This window comes from Carcharhinus amblyrhynchos, chromosome 4 (assembly GCF_965287045.1).
Source record: "Carcharhinus amblyrhynchos chromosome 4, sCarAmb.v2.hapA, whole genome shotgun sequence".
Classification (NCBI taxonomy): Eukaryota; Metazoa; Chordata; class Chondrichthyes; order Carcharhiniformes; family Carcharhinidae; genus Carcharhinus; species Carcharhinus amblyrhynchos.
This window is the reverse complement of record NC_137327.1, coordinates 137,017,075-137,038,782: the sequence shown is the minus strand read 5'-3', so window position 1 is coordinate 137,038,782 and position 21,708 is coordinate 137,017,075. Positions and strand designations below refer to the sequence as shown.

At 41.4% G+C, this 21,708-nt stretch overlaps 1 protein-coding gene across 5 annotated transcripts in view; it reads right to left on the bottom strand.

The window, feature by feature from the left end:
* Positions 1-21,708, bottom strand: part of LOC145342393 (serine/threonine-protein kinase PAK 3) — a 247,444-nt gene that overhangs the window by 53,861 nt on the left and 171,875 nt on the right. For 3 of the 5 annotated variants that reach the window (XM_080187944.1, XM_080187945.1, XM_080187943.1), the window contains 5 exons: positions 19,917-20,017; positions 9,879-10,032; positions 7,671-7,727; positions 5,934-5,990; positions 2,021-2,058 (listed from right to left, as the gene is read on the bottom strand). In XM_080187944.1, coding sequence (XP_080044070.1) covers positions 2,021-2,058; positions 5,934-5,990; positions 7,671-7,727; positions 9,879-10,032; positions 19,917-20,017 — 407 coding nt within the window. The remainder of the gene's footprint in view (positions 1-2,020; positions 2,059-5,933; positions 5,991-7,670; positions 7,728-9,878; positions 10,033-19,916; positions 20,018-21,708) is intronic. The other 2 variants (XM_080187946.1, XM_080187947.1) reach the window with 2 other exon arrangements.

Here is a 21,708-nt window from a genome sequence, read left to right as displayed (position 1 = left end):
CTCTTGCTTTCACACTTGTTTGGCACTTGGTATTGTTTTGATAAGATTGCCCCACAAAAGCTTTTCTTTTATTGAGAGAGAGGGTTTATTGACTTGTTTAGTCTCACAGCTCTCCTCTGATACAAGCCAATGTTCCAGGAGTACCCTATGTTATGTACTCAAAGACAACTAATATCCATCACCTATTTCTCTTAATATTAACAATGTAATTCACACTAACAAACCCTATATAAAATTGAGAAGATGTCAGCTGACAGGCAGTGGCATTAATTGCCCTCTCAAGGGCCTCAACTAGTGGCAGGGTGAAAAGATCATCTACACTTTCCAGCACAGATTTAATTACGGTGGGGGCAGGAAGGTGTCAAGTCTCCATTATCCCCCTCTTACCCAAAACCAGGGTGAAAAGGCACAAGATTCACCCAGAATTATCACCTTCTCCTGCTCCACTCAAGCGTAAGAATTTCATTTCTCACAATCATCATCCTGGGTCAATCTGGAAGTTCTACACTCTGGTAGTTCTCTCTCAATTTGTATCGAGACTATCCAAATGTATTGTTCTTGAGATCTTGAAAGTTAGCACAATGACAAGATGTGTATTCTCCTAAACAGTTGTATGATTTTGCTACATCTTAAATGGCATCGACACTCTCCTCAGTAGTTCTATTGTTGCCAGTGCATCAAACTGTCTACCAGTACTTGCCATCTTGTCTAACATATGAAAAGTTATTTGGATGAGTTGTTGGAGGACTGTGAGCAGTCTAAGCATGAGGGTCCCGCAAGGAACTCGACGTTTTACAATTTACCAGGATGAGTGAAAGCATGGTAGCTAAATTTGCAAACACAAAAAGGAGGGTATGAAAGTATGTGCTGAAAAAGAAATATGGAGTTTGCAGATCAGTACAGATAGGTTGAGTGATTGGGCAAAAATCCATTTGGAGTACATTCTGGGGAAAGATGAAGTTGGCAGGAAGAATAAAAAAAAGCAGTGTTTTACTTAAATGGAGAAAGACTGCAGAATGCCAAAGTGCATAGGGTTCCAATCATTCTTGAGCAAGAGTCACAAAAAGTTAGTAGGCGTATATAGCACATAATCAAGATGACAAATGGAATGATATCCTTTATTGAGAACAATTGAACATTATGTTCTGGTTATGCAGGATATATCAAGTGCAGTTTACATCTCATTTAAAGGAATGATGCAAATGCTTTGGCGATGTTTCAAGGAAATTTACTAGATTATAACCATTCTGCAGGATTATTGACTCAAACATTAACTCTGTTTCTGTCTCCACAGACGCTGTCAGACCCGCTGAGTTTATTCAGCAGTTTGTTTTTATTTCAGATTTTCAACATCTGCAATACTTTGCTTTTAGTTACCAGATGGATACCTGGAATGAGCAGCTTGCCTTATGGAGGATCGCTGAACAGGCTGAGCTCGTTTCCACCGGAGTTTAGAGGAGTAAGGGGTGATATCCTGAATGCCACTGACAAGGTGGAACTGGAAATGATGTTCTCTCTCGTGGGTGAACCCAGAATTAGGTGACACTTGAAATTAGTGCCCACCTCCACCCCCCCCCCCCCCCCCCCCCAACCTCTCCAATCCCCCCTTATAGGGCAGAGATGAGGAAGCATTTTTTGTGAGGGTTGTGTGACTTTGGAACTCAGCCTCAGAGTCTGGTGGAAACAGGGTGATTGAATATTTAAGGCAGAGATTCTTGTTGGACAAGGGGATCAAATGTTACCAAGGGTAGGTGGGAATGTGGCATTTAAAAACATCCTATTTAACGGCAGGGCAGGCTCGAGGGGCCAAATGGCATATGCTCGTACTTGGGAGAGTAAAGGCAGAAATTGAGGAAGGAACAAGAAAACATGGAATGGAATATAAACTGAACTGCTGCAAACCATAAGAGACATTCTGGAGATAGAGTAATTAATCTGAACAATTCACAATCTTCCACATGTTCGAGAATTAGATGTCAGTTTGTCAATCAGCCTATCTGAAGCTTGCTTTAATACTCACCAGAGCATTTGCTGCTATGTATCCATCAGCTGGTTTATCTGTAAAGGTTAAAAATATATAGCATCTGTAGTTTCATGTATGAGGTATTCTTGGCAATCTTTTATTCAAACACAACAGATTTTACACACAATATTCAACATCTTTGATTCTGAAAATCCAATTCTGCTGTTAAAATGTTTAGGGACAAGTTGTAGTAGCTTGGCCCAAGTCCATCTCTTTTTAGTTGATCTCAATCGTGTCTCTGTGCAAGAACACATCGAGTTGGCTTGGAACACATTTATACATCTCCTTCAGTGGCCTTCCTTGGTAACATATATAATAAAAAAATACTGCGAGAATCACCTTCTTGGTTCTAGTTTGCCCATTTTTAATTTGTTTTTGAGATTTGAACTCTGTCTGATCAATATTTACTGACATAAATTTAACCACCCTTCATAGTCTGCAAAAATTTTGCCATTAGTGAATTAAAACTAATCTCCAGAATGTGATATTTTTATAAACTTTCACTCTCTCATCAAGAAATCACATGGAAGTATAGTCTCATGTCAGATACTCTTATGATGTGATACACAACTACTCGCTGTACTGTCCTATCTGGTGATACTGAGACTATTTTTTATTTATGGTGGTATGTCCCACAGAGAAAGACAATAATACTTATTGTATGCTTGAAATAAATGAACATTAAACTAATGCTTTCGGAGCAGGGGTGGTTGGGGAGGTGTACGCTTAATACAGCTTTAGGATCGCTTGACTCCACTGAATAATATAGGCCGGGTCTTCTGTCCCACTGCGGTCAATAGGATTTCCCATTGTAACCATCCCAAACCACTGGGAAATCCGCAGCAGCAGTGCGCTGCCAGCACAACCACAGAATATACGTAAAAGATGATGAAAGGGATGTATAGGGTAGAGGTGGAGAGGTTCTTCCCACTCAGAAAGGGCAGCAGGACTAGAGGGCACAGCCTCAAGATAAAGGGGGGCGCAGTTTAGAACAGAGTTGAGGAGGAACTTCTTCACTCAAAGGGTGGTGAATCTCTGGAATTCTCTGCCTGTTGAAGTGGTGGAGGCTGCCTCGCTGAATATATTTAAGACGCGGGTAGATAGGTTTTTGGTAGGCAAGGGGATTAAGGGTTATGGAGAAAGCGGGAAAGTGGAACTGAGCCACTTCAGATCAGCCATGATCTTACTGAATGGTGGGGCAGCTTGAAGGGCTAGATGGCTGACTCCTGCTCCTATTTCTTATGTTCTTATGAATCCACCACTAGTGAACAGCTGGAGAATTCTGTCTCTAGTCTGGGGTCAAGAACAGAGTTTCAACATATGAAAAGAATCAAAAATGTCACCAGAGTGGGTCAAATATTGGATTATTTCAAAGCAAGCAATACTTCAAATTGTATCACATCTTTCCATAAAACTCTTGATTGATACATTACATGCATAAATGTCCAGTGAGAGCCTCCCTTTTATTGCTTCAAATTTTTGCTTCTCCTTTCCTTTGCATATTGGGTTATATTTCCAACAGTTTTGGAAGCTATTCAGTTTTTTAAAAGTATATTCATCTGTGGGACACGGGTGTCACTGGCTGGGCCAGTGTTTATTGCCCATCCCTAGTTGCTCAAGGGCAGCTGAGAATCAATCACATTGGCTGTGGCTCTGGAGTCACATGTAGGCCAGACCGGGTAAGGACGGCAGATTTCCTTCCCTAAAGTTATTAATGAATCAGATGGGTTTTTCTGACAATCGTTTCATGGTCATCAGTAGATTCTTAATTCCAGATATTATTTTTTGTTGAATTCAAATTATCTGCTGTGGCAGGATTTGAACCCAGGTATTTCTTGCTGTATGAACCTTAGCAGAAGGTAACACTATTTTCTTATGGGGGTTGTCCCAAATCAACCTCCTCCCTCACCTGACACCCCGAAACATACCCTTACAGCTCAAATCACTGGTTAATAATCAATAGTAAGAAATCAGGCCAATTTTGTTTCTTTAACTCTTGAGTCTAGGGATGCAGAGGTCTATTATAATGTCTTCATAAATCAGCCCAGTTGATCAGAAAATTCATCAAACCTTGTGCGTTTGGTCTGAACCAATGGCAGCCATGACTTCAGCTCCAAAGGCTTAAGTTCTATAATTCCTTCCCTTAAATCTCTACCTCTTCTCCTGCTTTACATCGCTCCTTCAAACCTACTTTTTAAACAAGAATTTGGTCACCTGTGCTAATACCTCCATGCACGGCTTGGTGTCAAATTGTGTTTGATAACCCTCCAGGGATATTTTATGATCATCCTGCTGCTATACAAATGCAAGTTGTTCTACTGCTCAGAATCACAGCAGAAAATGGCATTTGCCAATCAAGTATGATCCAGCTTCAAGACACAAACTTGGTGTAAAAAGAGAATGGAGTCCAAGGATGGAATATTGAGGATGTGCTGAATCTCCCACTATCTCCACAAATCATCTCATGGAAAAAGGTGCTACCAATCATTTCCCAACATGTACTAACTAGCATCAGGCAATGTTCCTCTCAAGCTGCACATATACTTGAAAGATTCACCCTTAAATTTAACCTTGATGTCAATCGTTCTCAGTTGCCTTACAAACATCAATTGGGTTTTACCATCATGGTATATAGCCTGACGAGATGACCAACTAATGAGAGATTGGACGGATTGACCAAGAAGGGGTCTCAGTATGAAGCATACAGGTAGACCACTGCCACATTAACCATCGTCATTCATTTGCCACCAGCCAAATGAAGGATCGATCAAGTTCAGCGCTGCTAAGTAGCACCTAATATTCCCAACCAGATATCTGACACCCAATTCCCACACCCCCAGAAAATTTCTACATGAAAGGCAAATGTTGACTGTCACCCAAGTGCAATAAAGAAACACTTTTGTTGCTCAATTGTCACACAAATGCATATTTTTGATCAATTAGCATGGTACCTTTCACATTTCCTGCAAAGGAAGCTTAGTACATTTCATTAAAGACTACTGGGTAGTGAGAAACAGAGGCTGGCTTCCATTGCACATTGGAGGTTCCAAATTTGAACTGGTTAAGCTCCCTAAAAAAATGAGAATTAGCTCAAAACTCCATTAAAGAGACTCTTCCAGAGGATTGAGATATGTTTGAACTTTACATTCATATAATAATTGAAATCCAAACTCCACGTTTAAACTAGGGCAGCACGTGGGCATGAAAGCGTCGCTTTGGTACTCCAACATAGCTGCTCAAAGATCTGCAGGAACTAACACTCCCTCCAAAGATTGCAATGGAGCCCAACAATCTGATCCAGACAGCTCCCACCCTAAAGACTGCAAGGGAATCCGATGGATATGGCCCTTCCCCAAAACTGCAAGGGAATTCTATGCTCATTGTTCACCCCTGAAAGACATGCACATGCAACCTCCCTCCACCTCGAGCTTTTGACAAATCAGAAGCATCCCTACTCAACAGCACCACTGAGTTTGAAACATTTTGTATGCACGTTGACCCTTTACAGATTTGGCATGCCATGATCAAAATGTTACCAGGATGCAAATCATGTATAGATGTGCAGACCCATTACAGATTCTCTACGCATAGAACTTTCTGGCAGGTTGCAAAATCTGATCCCACATATGCACAGAGATCATTCTTTTTTCCCCCTCGATGGACATGAGCAGGCCTTTTGTTTTTCTCCAAGACTATCTGCGTGAATCCAAATTTAGTTAAACTTTATATTTTCCAAATTGACTTTGTAGGGGGTCTTGGTTGAATCAGTCTGGATCAGAACTGTCAATTTGGCTCTCATCCCTAGGGATTCCCTTCTGCCTTTTTATTTTCCACCATCGTACCCTGTCTCCCAACTATCTACCAGTCATTTTCAAATCAATGTCATAGATTCAAAAATCAGGCAACCAACCAGTTATCTCTGCGCACTTGTACTGCTTTAGAAGGGGGACCATCAGTGAATAGACTGCTGTAATAAAATTCAAACAGCTTTTAAACGCAATGTGATTGGAATGAAAAGTTACAGAAAGTCTCATACGAAGTATATATACTTTTAATCAGTATCGTACTGGTTACTTATCTCAATAAAGACATAAGAAACAACTGAAAAAAAACTGTTCGAAAGAGTGGGAGAGCAGGGGAGGGACAGGAATTGGAGTTTAGTCAGATCTGCCACTGGAATTTGTATTTCATGATAAATATTTAAGTTTAAATAGAAGTGCAAGCCACTGCGGTGTTATCTTGAAGTGGCAACACCTTCAAAGATGTGTTTAGCAAGATTCTTGCTGTGCAAGCAACACAAATAATGTAAATCACATCATAGCTGCCACAATGTCCCTTCATATAGTGGCATCATTGTGGTAAAAAAAAAAGCAACACAGTCTCCTATGCCTCTTCTAAAAGATTTAGCCATCACCTTGAAGGGGTTAATGCCTTTGAATTGTTCCAAAAATAAGATTTAAAAAAATGTTGAAAATGCTTCAATGTAAAACAACCGGTTTATTTCTTGGCAGTCTAGCATTTTTGTTTAAGACCCAAATACTGCCCTCGTCACACAAACAAATCCAACCCCTCAGCTGTTGCCTTCAAATTTACTTTCACCTACGCCTCACCTCTCCAAACATCGCTGTACTGCAGCAAAAGATCAAGCATCTACCGTTTCACATGGAAAATTAAACATCCAGGAACACCAGGGAGATTTTAAGACTGTAATTACATCTCAGCATGCTAACTGGCCAAGCTGGGCTATTTGGGGTTGAAATTTCTCAAAGGTACCATTTTTGATTAATTTACACATGTAAAATTCTGGTGTGCTATTTCAAAGTATTAACCCAGTTGAAAAGGCTCGAAATTGTACATAAGGAGCAATAGGAACATTGAATTATTTCTACCCTTTGTTTGTGATGGATAACTGCATGCAACTCGCTTCCAGCTATAACTATCTATAATTGAACATGACTGAACCAGTTATAACTCCCTACTTTGCATCCGGTAGTCATGACCCCACTATATACTTGTACTCATTGCAGAAAATCCCGATAAAATGCAGTGCATAATTTCTTGATTCAAGCTGTTCTTCCTGTCATGTCACACTGACATGCAGACAGACCATTGTGCAGCCCAGCTATGAAAAAATGAAAGCACATAGGCATAATAAGGAGCGTGTCTGCAAGCTGATGAAATAATGATACCTTCATGGCAGGTACAAATGCACAATGATGACCTCAGTTGCCACTTGGAAACAGAAGTGGAGTGGGGGTGGGGGAATTGTGACTTTGACCAGTAGCGAATCAGCTCTCTCCCCAATTACACTGGAGTCAATGGAGATGAGAATTGAGAGAAACTCTTGGTCCAATAACTCCCATTCTAGACAAAGCCAAAATTAACCCAAGGGTCTTTGATCAGAAGAAATGCAGACTTAAGCCGCAGGCCATTAAATGACAAACTCTGTGTGTCAAGTGGCACGGCAGCGTTAGCACTTTGAAACACCAGACAGGTGATGCTACTGAGTACAGGGTTTGAAGGTGCTTCTCTCCTACTTTACTGGATTCCTCAGTTTCCTTCTGCAAAGTGGAACCTCAAAAAAGGGAGGGAGGGGGGTAGCGAAGAAACAAGCAGAAGAAAAGTCATTGTAGCACTCTTAAAATACCTCTTACTGGTTGGTACAAGAGTGGCACAGAGGGAAGCCTGGGAGCAGAATGTATATCTCACCATCGCAGCAAAAGGATAGAGAAAGAAACAACAATAACAATTACAGAATAATACAGTGGCTGAAATTCTTCACTAACTTTAGCAAAAATGTAATTGCAAGTATGAAGTAGTGGAATATCGCTTTACGCTCATATCTGCATCACTGACAAATATTGGAATTTGAGTCTCAATATTAATAGAGAACTTAGTCCCAACATTAAAAAAATAATGAGTTTGTACACCTGATTCAGGTCTGCCTAGAGATGCAAGTCCCCTCACTCTAACAGTAATGGGCCCTTACGTAAAATACCTTTGGATAGTCTTTACCCAGATTAGATTCAGAGAACTAAACTGCCCTTGTAAATTGCACGCTCAGAGGGTCAAGGGTACCTTGTGCGGAAATTGAAGGGCTACACTAATAATAGGGTAAGGAGTGGACAGGTCTGAGGTTGGGTGAAGTCACATTATTGAGCAGTGTCTACTCTGGATCTGAGCATGACTTAGGAATGTTTGAAATTAGATATGGGTATGGGGTGGAGCATTTTCAATATGCAAGGTGAAGCAAAATTGTGTAATTGTCCATAAATAACATGATTTTCACCTTAACGTGAAAAGGAAATCCTCCCCGGCTGTCCATTCTGTTAACAATCACATTCCCAGCCTGACAAGGCAAAACTTCACTAAGAAATGCAACCAATTCTTTATCACTGAGTCACTACAATGCAACACCTCTGCAGCTCTAAGTGTGCCCTTCGTGCAATGGAAGCTCTAAATTTTTAAAATTAATAATATAATTTTCCTCAGTGTGTCAGTGAGCGTAACTTTACATGAGGGCAGCTGAAATAATTCACGTTTCTGACTATGGTTAAACTCAACTGACAGAGTGGCAGCCAAGTCTTTTCCTGCTAATGGAACTGAAGCTGTCTCTGTGAACACATTCTCCATCGCAACCTGCACAGAGTTTGGGTGAACTGTAATCAAAGTTAAAAACTGCGCTCAAACTGAAAGACTAATGTAAAAAAAAATGTAAACATGAAAAGAACCCTGCTCCAAGGAGAACCAATTCAAGAATGGAAATCTCCGACCTCATCTTATATTTCTGCCAACTGATTAAAAAAAAGCACCAAATTTCATTTCTTACCCCCTCCCAGTTTTTCCTTTTCTCTTCCCCACGTCCCATCTCTTCACCACTTCCAATACCTTTTTGCCCCTTCCCCCTCATTCACCTCTTCCCTCTGCCCTTTTTTCCATCTCTCCTGTCCCTCTCTGAATTAGTCTCTTGCCTTGTTCCCCATCTCTTCCCAAACTGTTGGCTCCTCTCTTTCAAAGGTGGCAAAGTGATTAGCACAGCTGCCTCACAGCACCAGGGAGCCGGGTTCGAGTCCCAGAATGTTCACAGTCTGCCTGAGAGAGTTTCCTCCAATTCCCTCCCTCAAAAATCGGAAAAACACACTGGTTAGGCTGATTGCCCATGGCAAATTCTCCCTCAGGTGTATCCGAACAGGTGATTTTCACAGTAACTTCATTGTAGTGTTAACGCAAGTCTACTTGTGACATAAAATAAACTTTTCCAATTTCATCCCATCTGCTGTTCGGCTGCTATTCTCACCCTCTGCACTGCTCTCCTTCTCAGAACCCTTATTTCTTGCTCTCTCCATCCTCAGTCCCTCGCATCCCATTATTACCCCACTTTCTAACCCTGCTCCAGTTTAAAAAACCCTTGGCCTTCAATCCCATCTGTGTCATTCAATGAAACTGACTCACACAACTTTATTTTCCCTCCCAGATTAACAAAGAAAATATTAAGCAATGGTATATACGATTAACATTAGTCTGTTACTTCTTCCAGAGAGAATTCACAATATTGTAGTATCATTTTGCAACATATTACACAGATTCAGGTGTTAGAATGTCAGCTTCAAACCCAACACCTGCAAACAACTAAATTTAACAACATGACAGGAAAATTTGCACTTTGTGCATGCTAAATGGAAAATGCGATGTTAAATAAATAACCCAATATATATGAAAAAAAGTGAATTTTACAGTCGTATAGATATGTGCAAGTCATGAATTCAGAGTCCCAGTCTAGCATCCTAGAAATTATACTGGGGAATTTCTGGTACACTTGCGTAAGATACTGCATGGAGAGATTACAGGTCCTTACCTCCAGAGGTGAAACTCATGTATTTCTGATTATTCACAGTCTCTTTGGAATCGTAGAATTTCAGGACATCCAGAACAGCTTGAGGATTTTTCTTCTGCTCCAGTTTAGTAATGTTGGATGTCTGTAAAAGTCTTGCCCATTGCTCAGGAATACCCTAATTGAAAGGTTAAAAAGAGAAGAAAAAAAAATCAAAAGGCTTGAAGGACCACACTGTAAAAAAAAAAGATTTCTTAATGCAGTCACAAGACACTGGGAAGTATGCAGATGTCTCGCTGAAGTCAGTAGACTCATTAGCCTTAGAGCAAGATAGATAAGGTGTCTGTGCCTTCCCCCATCTCCTACTGGTTTGATTATATTTACTTATTGATTTAAAATCTACTTAGCATGAATAGCCCATTACGGTGATTTACCTTCCATTCTGGGGACAGCACAGGAAAAACGTTAGAGGAACCACTGAGATATACAGTAACTAGCAGCTTGACACACCTCCCCCAACCCCAAAACCTAATTTCTTATCCTACGTGGCTACAAGCGGAAGCACCTTAGAAGGATTCTGCCTTGTAATAATTTCCTGAAACCTGTGCTGTGGAGAGTTTGAAATAGAAATTGAGGCTCATTCAGCAGCAGCTGGGTTACCAAGGCAACGGTTTACATTTGCAGTAAAATGCAAATCAAATCGCACCAGGAGATCTGAACACTTAATTCCAGTGGGAGTTCCAACTTATGTAACGTAAGCACGACTGGATTTATCACGGATACATTAGTCATGAGAGCCTTGGCCAAAAATGGTAGTTTTAACTAAACAGGTCAGATTCTTCTAAAGGATTTGACTCACTACGAGCTAATCCCTGGTCTCAAAGCCATAAAATCCCACCCAAGATCAACAGACCTTTTCATGGTCGGCCCCTCACCATTCCAATTCCCATGGTGGGCGGGATGGTAAAATTCCAGCCTGGGAGTCAGAATGGTCACAGAAATTGGGATGATCCCAGGCACAAAAACCCAGTGACATTTTGCAGCAGTGTCCATAAAACAGAATATTACAGGCCCTTCAGCCCTCAATGTTGTGCTGAGCTATGTCCAAACCTAAGATCAAGCTATCCCACTCCCCATCATTCTGGAGTGCTCCATGTGCCTATCCAATAACCGCTTGAAAGTTCCTCAAGTGTCCGGCTCCATTATCACAGCAGGCAGTCCATTCCACACTCCAACCACTGAGTGAAGAATCTATCTATCTTGGACATCCTTCCTATATCTCCCACCATGAACCTTGTAGTTATGCCCCCTAGTAACAGTTACATCCACCTGAGGAAATAGAGTGGACATACAGAGACTTTCTATCCCCCTCATCATCTCAAACTTTTATTAAGTCGCCTCTCACCCTCCTCTGCTCTAAAGAGAAAAGCCCCAGCTCCCTCAACCTTTCCTCATAAGACCTACCCTCCAAACCAGGCAGCATCCTGGTAAATCTCCCCTACACTCTCTCCAATGCTTCCACATCCTTCTTAGTGAGGTGACCAGAACTGCACACAATATTCCAAATGTGGTCTCACCAAGGTCCTGTACAGTTGCAGCATAACCCCACGGCTCTTAAACTCAAATCCCCTGTTAATAAACGCTAACACACTAAGCCTTCTTCACGGCTCTATCCACTTGAGTGGTAACCTTCAGAGGTCTGTGGATATGAACCCCAAGATCTCTCCGTTCCTCCACATTCCTCAGAACTCTGCTGTTGACCCTGTAATCCACATTCAAGTTTGTCCTACCAAAATGAATCACCTCGCATTTATCAGGGTTAAACTCCATCTGTCACTTTTCTGCCCAGCTCTGCATCCTATCAGTGTTTCCTTGCAGCCTGCAAGAGCCCTCCACCTCATCCACTACTCCAACCAATCTTGGTGTCATCAGCAAATTTACTAACCCACCCCCTCTTCCAAGTCATTGATAAAAATCACAAATAGCAGAGGACCCAGCACTGATCCCTGTGATACAGCACTGATAATTGGCCTCCAGTCTGAAAATTTTCCATCCACCACCACTCTCTCTGACTTCTACAAGACAGTTAAAAGTCTGACAACACCAGGTTTTAGTCCAACCGATTTATTTGATAATACTCACAAGCTTTCGAGGTTTCCCTCTTCGTCAGGTGAATGGACCCACATCATTCTACAAGACAGTCAGTTACTTATCCAATCGGCCAAATTTCCTTCTATCCCACACCTCAATGTCTTCATGAGCCTACCATGGGGAGGCCTTATCAAACACCTTACTTAAATCCATGTATACAACATCAACTGCTCTATCTTCACTTATGCATATAGTTACCTCCTCAAAAAGAATCCAATCAAGTTTGTGAGGCCGGACTTACCCCTCACGAAACCGTGCTGACTATCTCGGATTAAGCTGCATCTTTCCAAATGGTCATAAATCCTATCCCTCAGGGCCTTTTCCATAAGCTTACCAACCACCGAAGTAAGGCTAACTGGCCTATAATTACCAGAGTAATTCCCATTTCCTTTCTTGGAGAGGAACAACAGTCACCACTCTCCAGTCCTCTGGCACACTGTGGACAGTGAGGACTCAAAGATCAAAGCTAAGGGCTCCGCCATCTCATCCCTTGCCTCCCAAAGTATCCTAGGATATATCCCATCTGGCCCAGGGGACTTATCGACCCTCAGGTTTTTCAAAATTGCTAATACACTTTCCCTCAGAAATCTGTGGATCTGTCCTTGGAATAGTTGAAGGAAATTAGTCAATGTTCTTATTCACAATCATTGTACAGGAATGCACTAATAGCAGTGTGTGTCTATGGACAATAGAGATAAGGAATGGATATCTGCAGTAGATCATTCTGTCAGGAAACCTGCTTGAATCCCCAAAGAATCCATACAATGCAGAAGGAGGCCATTTAGCCCATCAGATCTGCAACAACTGTTTACCCATATTAAGGAAGTGTTTAAGAAGTTAGACTAGACCCTAAATTTTATATTTGATTTTGGCATTAGGGTGAACATAATGCATTTCACTCCACATGTGATTCAAGTAACTGATTAGGAAGCTTTTATCAAAAGAAACTTTAAGAACACAGTTAGAATATAAGCAAACAGAATTAAAATAACTTTTACCAATTAAAAGACTCAGATGGCAAAGTATAAGCCTTGACAGCTAGCTATCTCTGTTGTTCCAATTTAAAAGCAATTCCCATAGACATACTTGTTTTTGTGCTAATTCTGAAGGGTGTTTGGTCACGTGATTTTCAACACTTATGAACAGAGATCCAGATAGCAGTTTCCAAAACAGCAACTCCCAGAGAAAGGATCTGTGCTCTCACAGCAGAATCTCCAAGAAAGTAACTTATCTTCTAGTAGATTCCAGTCTCCAACTTGGAGAGGAAAAGAGAGACACTGTTCTCTCTCTCAACTCCAAAGCAGCACCCAAGCTTGAATATACTGTGTAAACCCAGCTTCCCCGATCACATAACCATTCCTACCAATCAAGCCCCACTGTAAAATCCCAGGCGGAAAAAAATAAAAAAAAAACCGGCAGAGCAGCATTAGTTCAGGTGAAAACCAGCATTTTATCCACTAAAGTAAATATGTGGCTGCAGCAACAATTGATAATGCTGGTGGACAGAAAGGCATCGATTGCCTAGAACTGCTACAAAGATCCTGCGCAAGAACATGGTTCAAATACATTTCTTAAAAGGAACAACATCTTTGCACCCAGCTCTCTTACACAAGTAAAAATCAATTTTCCCCTACAGATCATTCTCCAGTGAGAGAACTGATGGCTTCTGGAAGAGCAAGCAGAGGAAAAATTGCAATGCCCCCATCTTACTCAATAAGCACAGGGACGGCATGCCCAATGCTCTTTTTCCCTTATTTCCCCTGGTCTCTGCAAGCCTTGCATTAATAAAAAAGCAATGAGGCAGCTTGGCGGTTACAAATGTATGATAATCCTTTCAGACATGGGTTAGGACTCCCTGATTTACACAGGCAGATACTTGGCCTCCTCTGCACAACTGTGACACCAAGATTGGAAATCTTGAATCCTACAACCATCTGCTGTGAGAACATGACGAACCTCCATAAATACCGGCGATCCAGCATTTAATTTTGGTGTAAGAGAATCCACAAGAAAATAAACAGTGACTGCAAAGATTTCTCTCCAATACTTCTTACATTCTTTATAAATCATTCCACCATGAGGGGCAACCTAAATTAAAACCTAAGCAAAGTCTTTTTTTAAAAAGCCAATTCTTTGAGTTGTACAGTGGTCACTCACCCTCCCTCCAGCAACCATTTCCTCAAGCTCTATTCCACTGAGATAATAAACGTACTGTTAAAGGTATTGATTGGAAACCTCAAGATATATTTATAATGTTCAATTAGACACCAGCAGCTTTTCTATTTTGGCATTGAGGATAAGATGTTTTACTCCAGGTGTGATTGACACATTTTAAAATTTTGGGAAGCTTTTATCAGAACATAATTTAACTAATGAATTAACTAAACTATTGCCAGTCCTCAAGCCTCCAAAAACCCCTTTGAGGAGAAAGAAAGGAGAGAGAGAGAGAGAGAGAGAGAGAGAGAGAGAGAGAGAGAGAGAGAGAGAGAGAGAGAGAGAGAGAGAGAAAAAAGGAGAGAAAGAAAAGGAGAGAGAAAAAAAACCTGGCAGCAACTGGCATAGCGGACAGTGAAGAACACTATCTTGGATTGCAACAGGATTTTGATCAATTGGGCCAGTGGGCTGACAAATGGCAGATGGAGTTTAATTCAGATAAACGCAAGGCGATGCATTTTGGTAGATTTCTTTCTCTCACTCAGTTAATGGTAGGGCATTGGGGAGAGTTACAGAACAAAGATCTAGGGGTACATGTTCATAGCTCCTTGAAAGTGGAGTCGCAAGTGGACTGAGTGGTGAAGGCGGCATTCAGCACGCTTGGTTTCATCGGTCAGAACTTTGACTAAAAGGAGCTGGGATGTCTTGTTGAAGTTGTACAAGACATTGGTACGGCCACACTTGGAATACTCTGTACAGTTCTGGTCACCCTATTATAGAAAAGAACATTAAACTAGAAAAAAAAAGAGTGCAGAAACAATTTACCAAAACGTGATGGTTTGAGTCAGAAAGAGGCTGGATTGATTGGGACCTTTTTCCATAGGAGCACAGGAGGCTGAGGGGTAATCTTATGGAGATCTATAAAATAATGAGGGCCATAGATCAGCTAGATAGTCAATATTTTTTTCCCAAAGGTAGGGGTGTCTAAAGCTAAAGGGCATTGGTTTAAAGGTGAGAGGGGAGATGCAAAAGTGTCAAGAGGGGCATTTTTCAGAGGGTGGTGAGCATCTGGAACAAATTGCTAGAGGCAGGTACAATCGTCTTTTGAAGAGCGTTTCAACACTTACATGGGCAAGATGAGTATGGAGGGATAGGGGCCAAATGTGGGCAATTGGGATTAGCTTATGTGGCATGGACAAGTTGGGTCGAAGGGCCTGTTTTCATGCTGTAAACCTCTATGACTATGATAACTCCTGTTTTTCCCTATAAGCTTAGCTCTCCCCTTAAGCATGTCTCTGTCAACCAACCTAATCAAAAACTACTCTAAACCCCGGGGAAAAAACCAAACAAACACAAATGCGTCAACTCAGATCAAAACAAACATTGCTCAGTAAAATCAATTAATTAGCCTGTACGCTCAGCATGTTTTACAGACAAATCAGCACCGTACAAAACAAACCTCCCACAAGAAACATGATATACATTTTGGTATTAATGTGAGGATAAGGTGTTTCATTCCTGATGTGATTCTATTGAAACACAAGGAAGCTTTTACCAAAACAAACTTTGTTTGACAATACAGTTTAACTATACAAAATGAATCAGCTTATATTTTACCAATTGAAATTCTTAAACATGACCCAAATTTTAGCTACTAATCTATTCCTATTAGTTCCAATTCAAGCAATATTCTTCTTATAGACTTAAGCTCCTCTTCAAAAATCTATTAGCAACACATCAGCTTACATGCTTGTCCTTGGGCTGTCAGTGTTCTCCCCCTGACCACCACCAACTCCACGTTATTAGGGACCCTCAGTCAGAATGGACGTAGAAAACCTACCCCAACACTGTATTCTGCACCCTCTCCTTTCCTTCACCCCTGCGTGCTCTATGAATGGTATGTTTCAGTCTATATAATGTGCAAAACCATTTCCCAATACATATAACAATAAATCAAATCAAATCCTGCCACTGCTTCATTCATTTCACAGTAAGTTAACGCTGAAGCCTTAATGCAACAAAGTATAATGATGTTTGCGTGCGCATTGAACAAACAACCTGTCTTTACTCAAATTCTTCCAGAATTTTAGAGCAGAGACACTTTTTCCAAGAAACAAAGTAAAATTACAAGTTATAATTTAGGGTATGGGGAAATAATCCAAACGTTACAGCAGCTTCCTTGAAAGTTTTCCACTCTGACATGGCCGTTCCTTACTTAATTTGTCAAAGCTACATAAAAACCCATGCAGGTGTCAGACAAAGTATTATTTACAAGTGTGACTCCAGCAAAAAAAAAAAAATACAAATTATAGAATCCCACAGTGCAGGAGGCTGCTATTCGGCCCATCAAATCTGTACTGCCAATCCCACCCTGGATCTATCCTTCTAACACCACCTAATCCCCCTGACACTAAAAGGGCATCCACCCAGACCTGTTCCCCATAACCCCAAGTATTTACCCCACTAATTCCCCAATCTACAAATCTGGGGCACTACGGGGCAATTTAGTATGGCCAATCCACTTAACCTGCACCTCTTTGGCATGTGGGAGGAAACCCATGCAGTTACCCTCAACATCCAGAAATCATAATTAAACTAGTTGAGAGTATTAATATGACTTTCTGCTTGATGTAATTCTCTTTTAAAACAAAGAAAAAAAAACAGCTTACAAATCAGAGAATCCCTCCCATGCAGAAGATGGCCAGTTGGCCCATGAAGTCTGCACTGAATAACCCCACCCTATCTCTGTGCAGGCTCCACACAGACAGACAGTCACCCGAGGCTGTAATTGAATCCAGATTCCTGGTGCTGTGAGGTAACAGTGATAAACCCTGTGCCATCGTGCATGCACTAGATACAGGAGCCCAAAAAGGGAAAGGAAACAGAGACAGACATATAATTTTTTTTAAAAGATCAGTAAGAAAGAATCAGTGCAGTGAGCAACTGATCACAGAGACACACAAATTCTAATGGTCCGTAATCCATCTGCAGTGAATCATTTGATTTGTTATTCAAAACATGCCATAGGGTGGCACAGGCACTACTTTCTCAGCGCCAGGGACCCGGGTTCAATTCCAGCCTCAAGTGACTGTGTGGAGTTTGCACATTATCCCTGTGTCTGCGTGGATTTCCTCCCACAGTCAAAGATGTGAGAGTTAGGTGGATTGGCCATGCTAAATTGCCCCTTAGTGTCAGGAGGGTTAGCAGAGTAAAATCTGGGGTTACGGGGATAGGGCCTGGGTTGGATTGCTGCCAGTACAGACTCAATGGACCGAACGGGCTTGGAGTGGAAAATCACGTCTCACAAATTTGATTGAGTTTTCTGAAGGGATAACCAAGAAGGTAGATGAGGGCACAGCAGTTGATGTTGTCTGCATGGACTTTAGCAAGGCTTTTGACATGGTAGTTGTTGCGTAAGGTTAAATCTCTCAGGATCCAGGGCGAGATAGATAAACGGATACGAAACTAATTTGATGACAGAAGGCAGAGTGTGATTGTAGAGGATTGTTTTTTCAAACTGGAGGCCTGTGACCAGCGGTGTGCCTCAGGGATTAGTGCTGGGTCCACTGTTATTATCATTTATATTAATGATTTGAGATGAGAATATAGGAGGCATAGTTAGTAAGTTTGTATGTTAGCATAGTGGATAGCGAAGAAAATTATCTCTGATTGCAACAGGATCTTGTTCAATTGGGTCAGTGGGCTGACGAATGGCAGATGGAGAGTTTAATTTAGATAAATACGAGGTGATGCATTTTAGTAAATTGAATCAGGGCAGAACTTATTTCAGTTAATGGTAGGGCATTGGGGTGAGTTATAGAAAAGAGATCTTGGGGGTACATGCTCATAGTTCCTTGAAAGTGGACAGACTGGTGAAGGTGGCATTCGGCATGCTTAGTTTCATTGGTCAGAGCATTGAATGCAGGAGTTGGGGACGTCTTGAAGTTGTACAAGACAGTGCCAACACTTGGAATGCTGTTTACAGTTCCAGTCACCGTATTATAGGAAGGATATTATTAAACTAGAAACAGTGCAAAAAAGATTTACCAGGATGCTACCAGGACTTGATGGATTGAGTTATAAGGAGTGGCTGGATAGACTGGGACTTTTTTCTCTGGAGTGGAGGAGGCTGAGGGGTGATCTTATAGAGGTCTATAAAATAATGAGGGGCATAGATCAGCTAGACAGTCAATATCTTTTCCCAAAGATGGGGGAGTCTAAAATTAGAGGGCATAGGTTTAAGGTGAGAGGAGAGAGATACAAAAGTTTCCAGAGGGGCAATTTTTTCACATAGTGGGTGGTGAGAGTGTCTGGATAAGATGGGTATAGAGGGATATGGGCCAAAATGTGGGCAATTAGGATTAGCTTTAGGGTTTTAGAAAGAAAGGGAGGCATGGACAAGTTAGGCTGAAGGGCCTGTTTCCCTGCTGTAAACTTCTATAACTCTATGAATGCCCTCCTTCCACACCTGTAAAGATTCTAATGATCCATAAGCTTTTGTTTTGAAAAAAAATTGCATCAAGCAGAAAGTCATATTAGTGCAAAAAAAAAATACTCTCAGCCAGTTAAATTATGGAATCTGGATGTTGAGGCTCATTTAGTATAGTTTTGCACAAACGGGAAATAAAAATACCCTAAGTTTAGATGTTGGCTTAAAATGAAAAATTCCAAGATTTTCTCATCACGAAGAGAGGTTAGTTCTTGCTGGGTTGTAGTCCTATGGCTGTTGCTAGTTCTTTGTCACCTTACCCAAGTGCTCATTCTTCAATGTGGGAGACTGAGAGGGTGAATTGGCAGTGAGTTCACACACAGGTGACTACAGCTCAGGCAAGTCGTGTTCACACATGACATTTGCATATGTGCTCTTTCCAGCAGGGGGCAGTGGACAAACATCTTAGTAAGAACATAAGAACTAGGAACAGGAGGAGTTGGCCATCTGACCCCTTGAGCCTGCTCTGCCATTCAATAAGATCATGGCTGATCCTTTTTTGTGGACTCAGCTCCACTTACCCACCTGCTCACCATAACCCTTAATTCCCTTACTGTTCAAAAAAATTATCTATCCTTGCCTTTTTCAATCAGAAATGTGGATAGATTCATTGATATCATATCAGGCCAGGAGCATTGTAGGTAATCTGGAGCAACAACCATTGTTCCAAACAAGAACAACAAGGGATAGGAGCAGGATTAGGTCACACAGGCCCTCAAACCTGCACCGCCTGTCAAAAGGATCATGGTACTTTCTACCTGTACAGTTTCCCAACCTTGCCCCAATTCCTAGATGCTGTTATCGCCCAAAAACCTACAGCTTCCATCTTTAAGATGCGCAATAACTGAGCATCTGCAACCCTCTGGGAAGACCAAATTCCAAAGATTCACAACTACGAGTGAAAATGTTTCTCCTCACCTTATCCTGGACCGCCAACTGCTTGTGCTTGTCCTGAGCCTATGGTTCTTAGTGCCAGTTAGGGGGGAGCAAAACAGATAGCTCTTCAAACAAGAACACCACATTTGGTGCCTCCTGAACAAGTGACTGGAAATTAGAAGTCGCTTCAGAATTGTGGGAGGAGTTGTATCCAATCCCCCCGGACCCCCCAGGTCAACAAAACAAGCTGCCAAAGACCACCTACCGATGCTAAATGCGCCCAGAACTCCCAGGCAAAAAAAAAATCCAATTATTTTCAGTATTTGGAATCATCCGGTCCACTGATTATCGACTGTCAGACCTATTAATATTTCATGCAAAAGGTTACTCACTGTAAATTCTCCTGTAACTGCATCAAATCCTACATGAATGGTGTGCTCAAAGTCAGAAGGGAGAGAGATCTCTGGACGTTCCTTTTCTTTCTTCTTGTTAGCTAGAAGCAGGAAGGGAGCACGTATAAATGTTAAAATGGCATTGGGGAAATTTTACCTCCAAATATTCTTTCATGAAGATGGAAATGGAGCTCAGTGAGTGTAGATGAGGGTGATGATGGTCAGATGGCTTGTTGAGGCGTGAACTGAACAACACAAGCCATAGAAGGCTCACCCCTGAAAGCCATCTCTCTATATTAATTAAGTTCAAGTTCATATATACGGTAAAGGCATTTAAAATACATATCTGAAATCCTTGGAGTGTAATAACTGCACAAACAAATGCATATTAACCATTGCGAATAATGTGTAGATTGAAGCATTTATTAATTTCATTAAATGAGCCGTTTAACAGTGTTACGTTTGGCTGTTTGCAGCATCCTTTAATTTAGAAATTACACAAGCCAACTCATTCAGTTGGGTCAAGGATCTGTCCCATCTTCATTCTCCCTGCATCAGATAAATAACATTCCCTTTCCAGACTCATCTCCAGCTGGTAATGGAACCCAAAACGATTATTTAATGTAACTAGCTCAGGAAGTTAAAGTTTTTTTGGATACAGACGATGAAAATGAATGCATTACAGCCACAAAGTCTGCTTCCTGAATGTGCAACTGTGGTATTTGCAGTTATTAGTCCCACATTAAATATATCTGTGATAATTTCCTTTATATGTTACAAAGCAGAACAGGATTACATTGCGATCAACCCCTCTTCCTAAGATTAATTGGAAGATACTCAAACTGGAGCAATATGCTTAAGAATAAGAATTTCCACAGCCATGAATTTACAGTTTTATATTATGTTCCAGTTTGTTTTTTATTCATTCATGGAACATGAGCCTCACTGGCTGGCCAGCATCTACTGCCCATCCCTGGCTGCCCTTGAGAAGATGGTGTTAAGCTGTCTTCTTGAAACTGCAATAGCAATTGATACAACGGAGTAGCTTGCTAGGCAATTTCAGATGGCAGTAGAGAATCAATCACATTGTTATGGCTCAGGAATCACATGTAGACCAGACAAGGTAAGGATGGCAGATTATTCTTCCTAAAGGGCTTTGGTGAACCAGGTGGGTTTTTTCCTGACAGTCGACAATGGTTGCACGGTCCTCAGTAAATTTTTAATTCCGGGGCAGCATGGTGACACAGTAGTTAGCACTGCTGCCTCACTGCACCAGGGATCTGGGTTTAATTCCTGCCTTGGGTTGCTATCTGCGTGGTGCAAATTATTGATTGCAGAGTTGAGAGGGTTGGCTTATGAGGAGAGACTGAGCAGACTGGGGCTATACTCATTGGAATTCAGATGAATGAGAGGAGATCTTATAGAACATATCAGATTATAAAGGGAATAGATAAAATAGAAGCAGAGAATTGTTTCCACTGGCAGGTGAAACTAGAATCAGGAGCATGGCCTCAAAACAAAGGGGAGCAGATTTAGGACTGAGTTGATGAGGAACATCTTCACCCAAAGGGATTCCGTGTCCAGTGAAGCAGTTGAGGCCACCTCATTTGAATGTTTAAGGCAAGGATGGATAATTCCTTTACTGTTCAAAAATTTAAGGGTTATGGTGAGCGGACGGGTAAGTGGAGCCGAGTCCATGAGAAGATCAGCCGTGATCTTATTGAATGACGGAGCAGGCTTGAGGGGCTAGATGGCCTACTCCTGCTCCCAGTTATATTCTTACATATTCTTC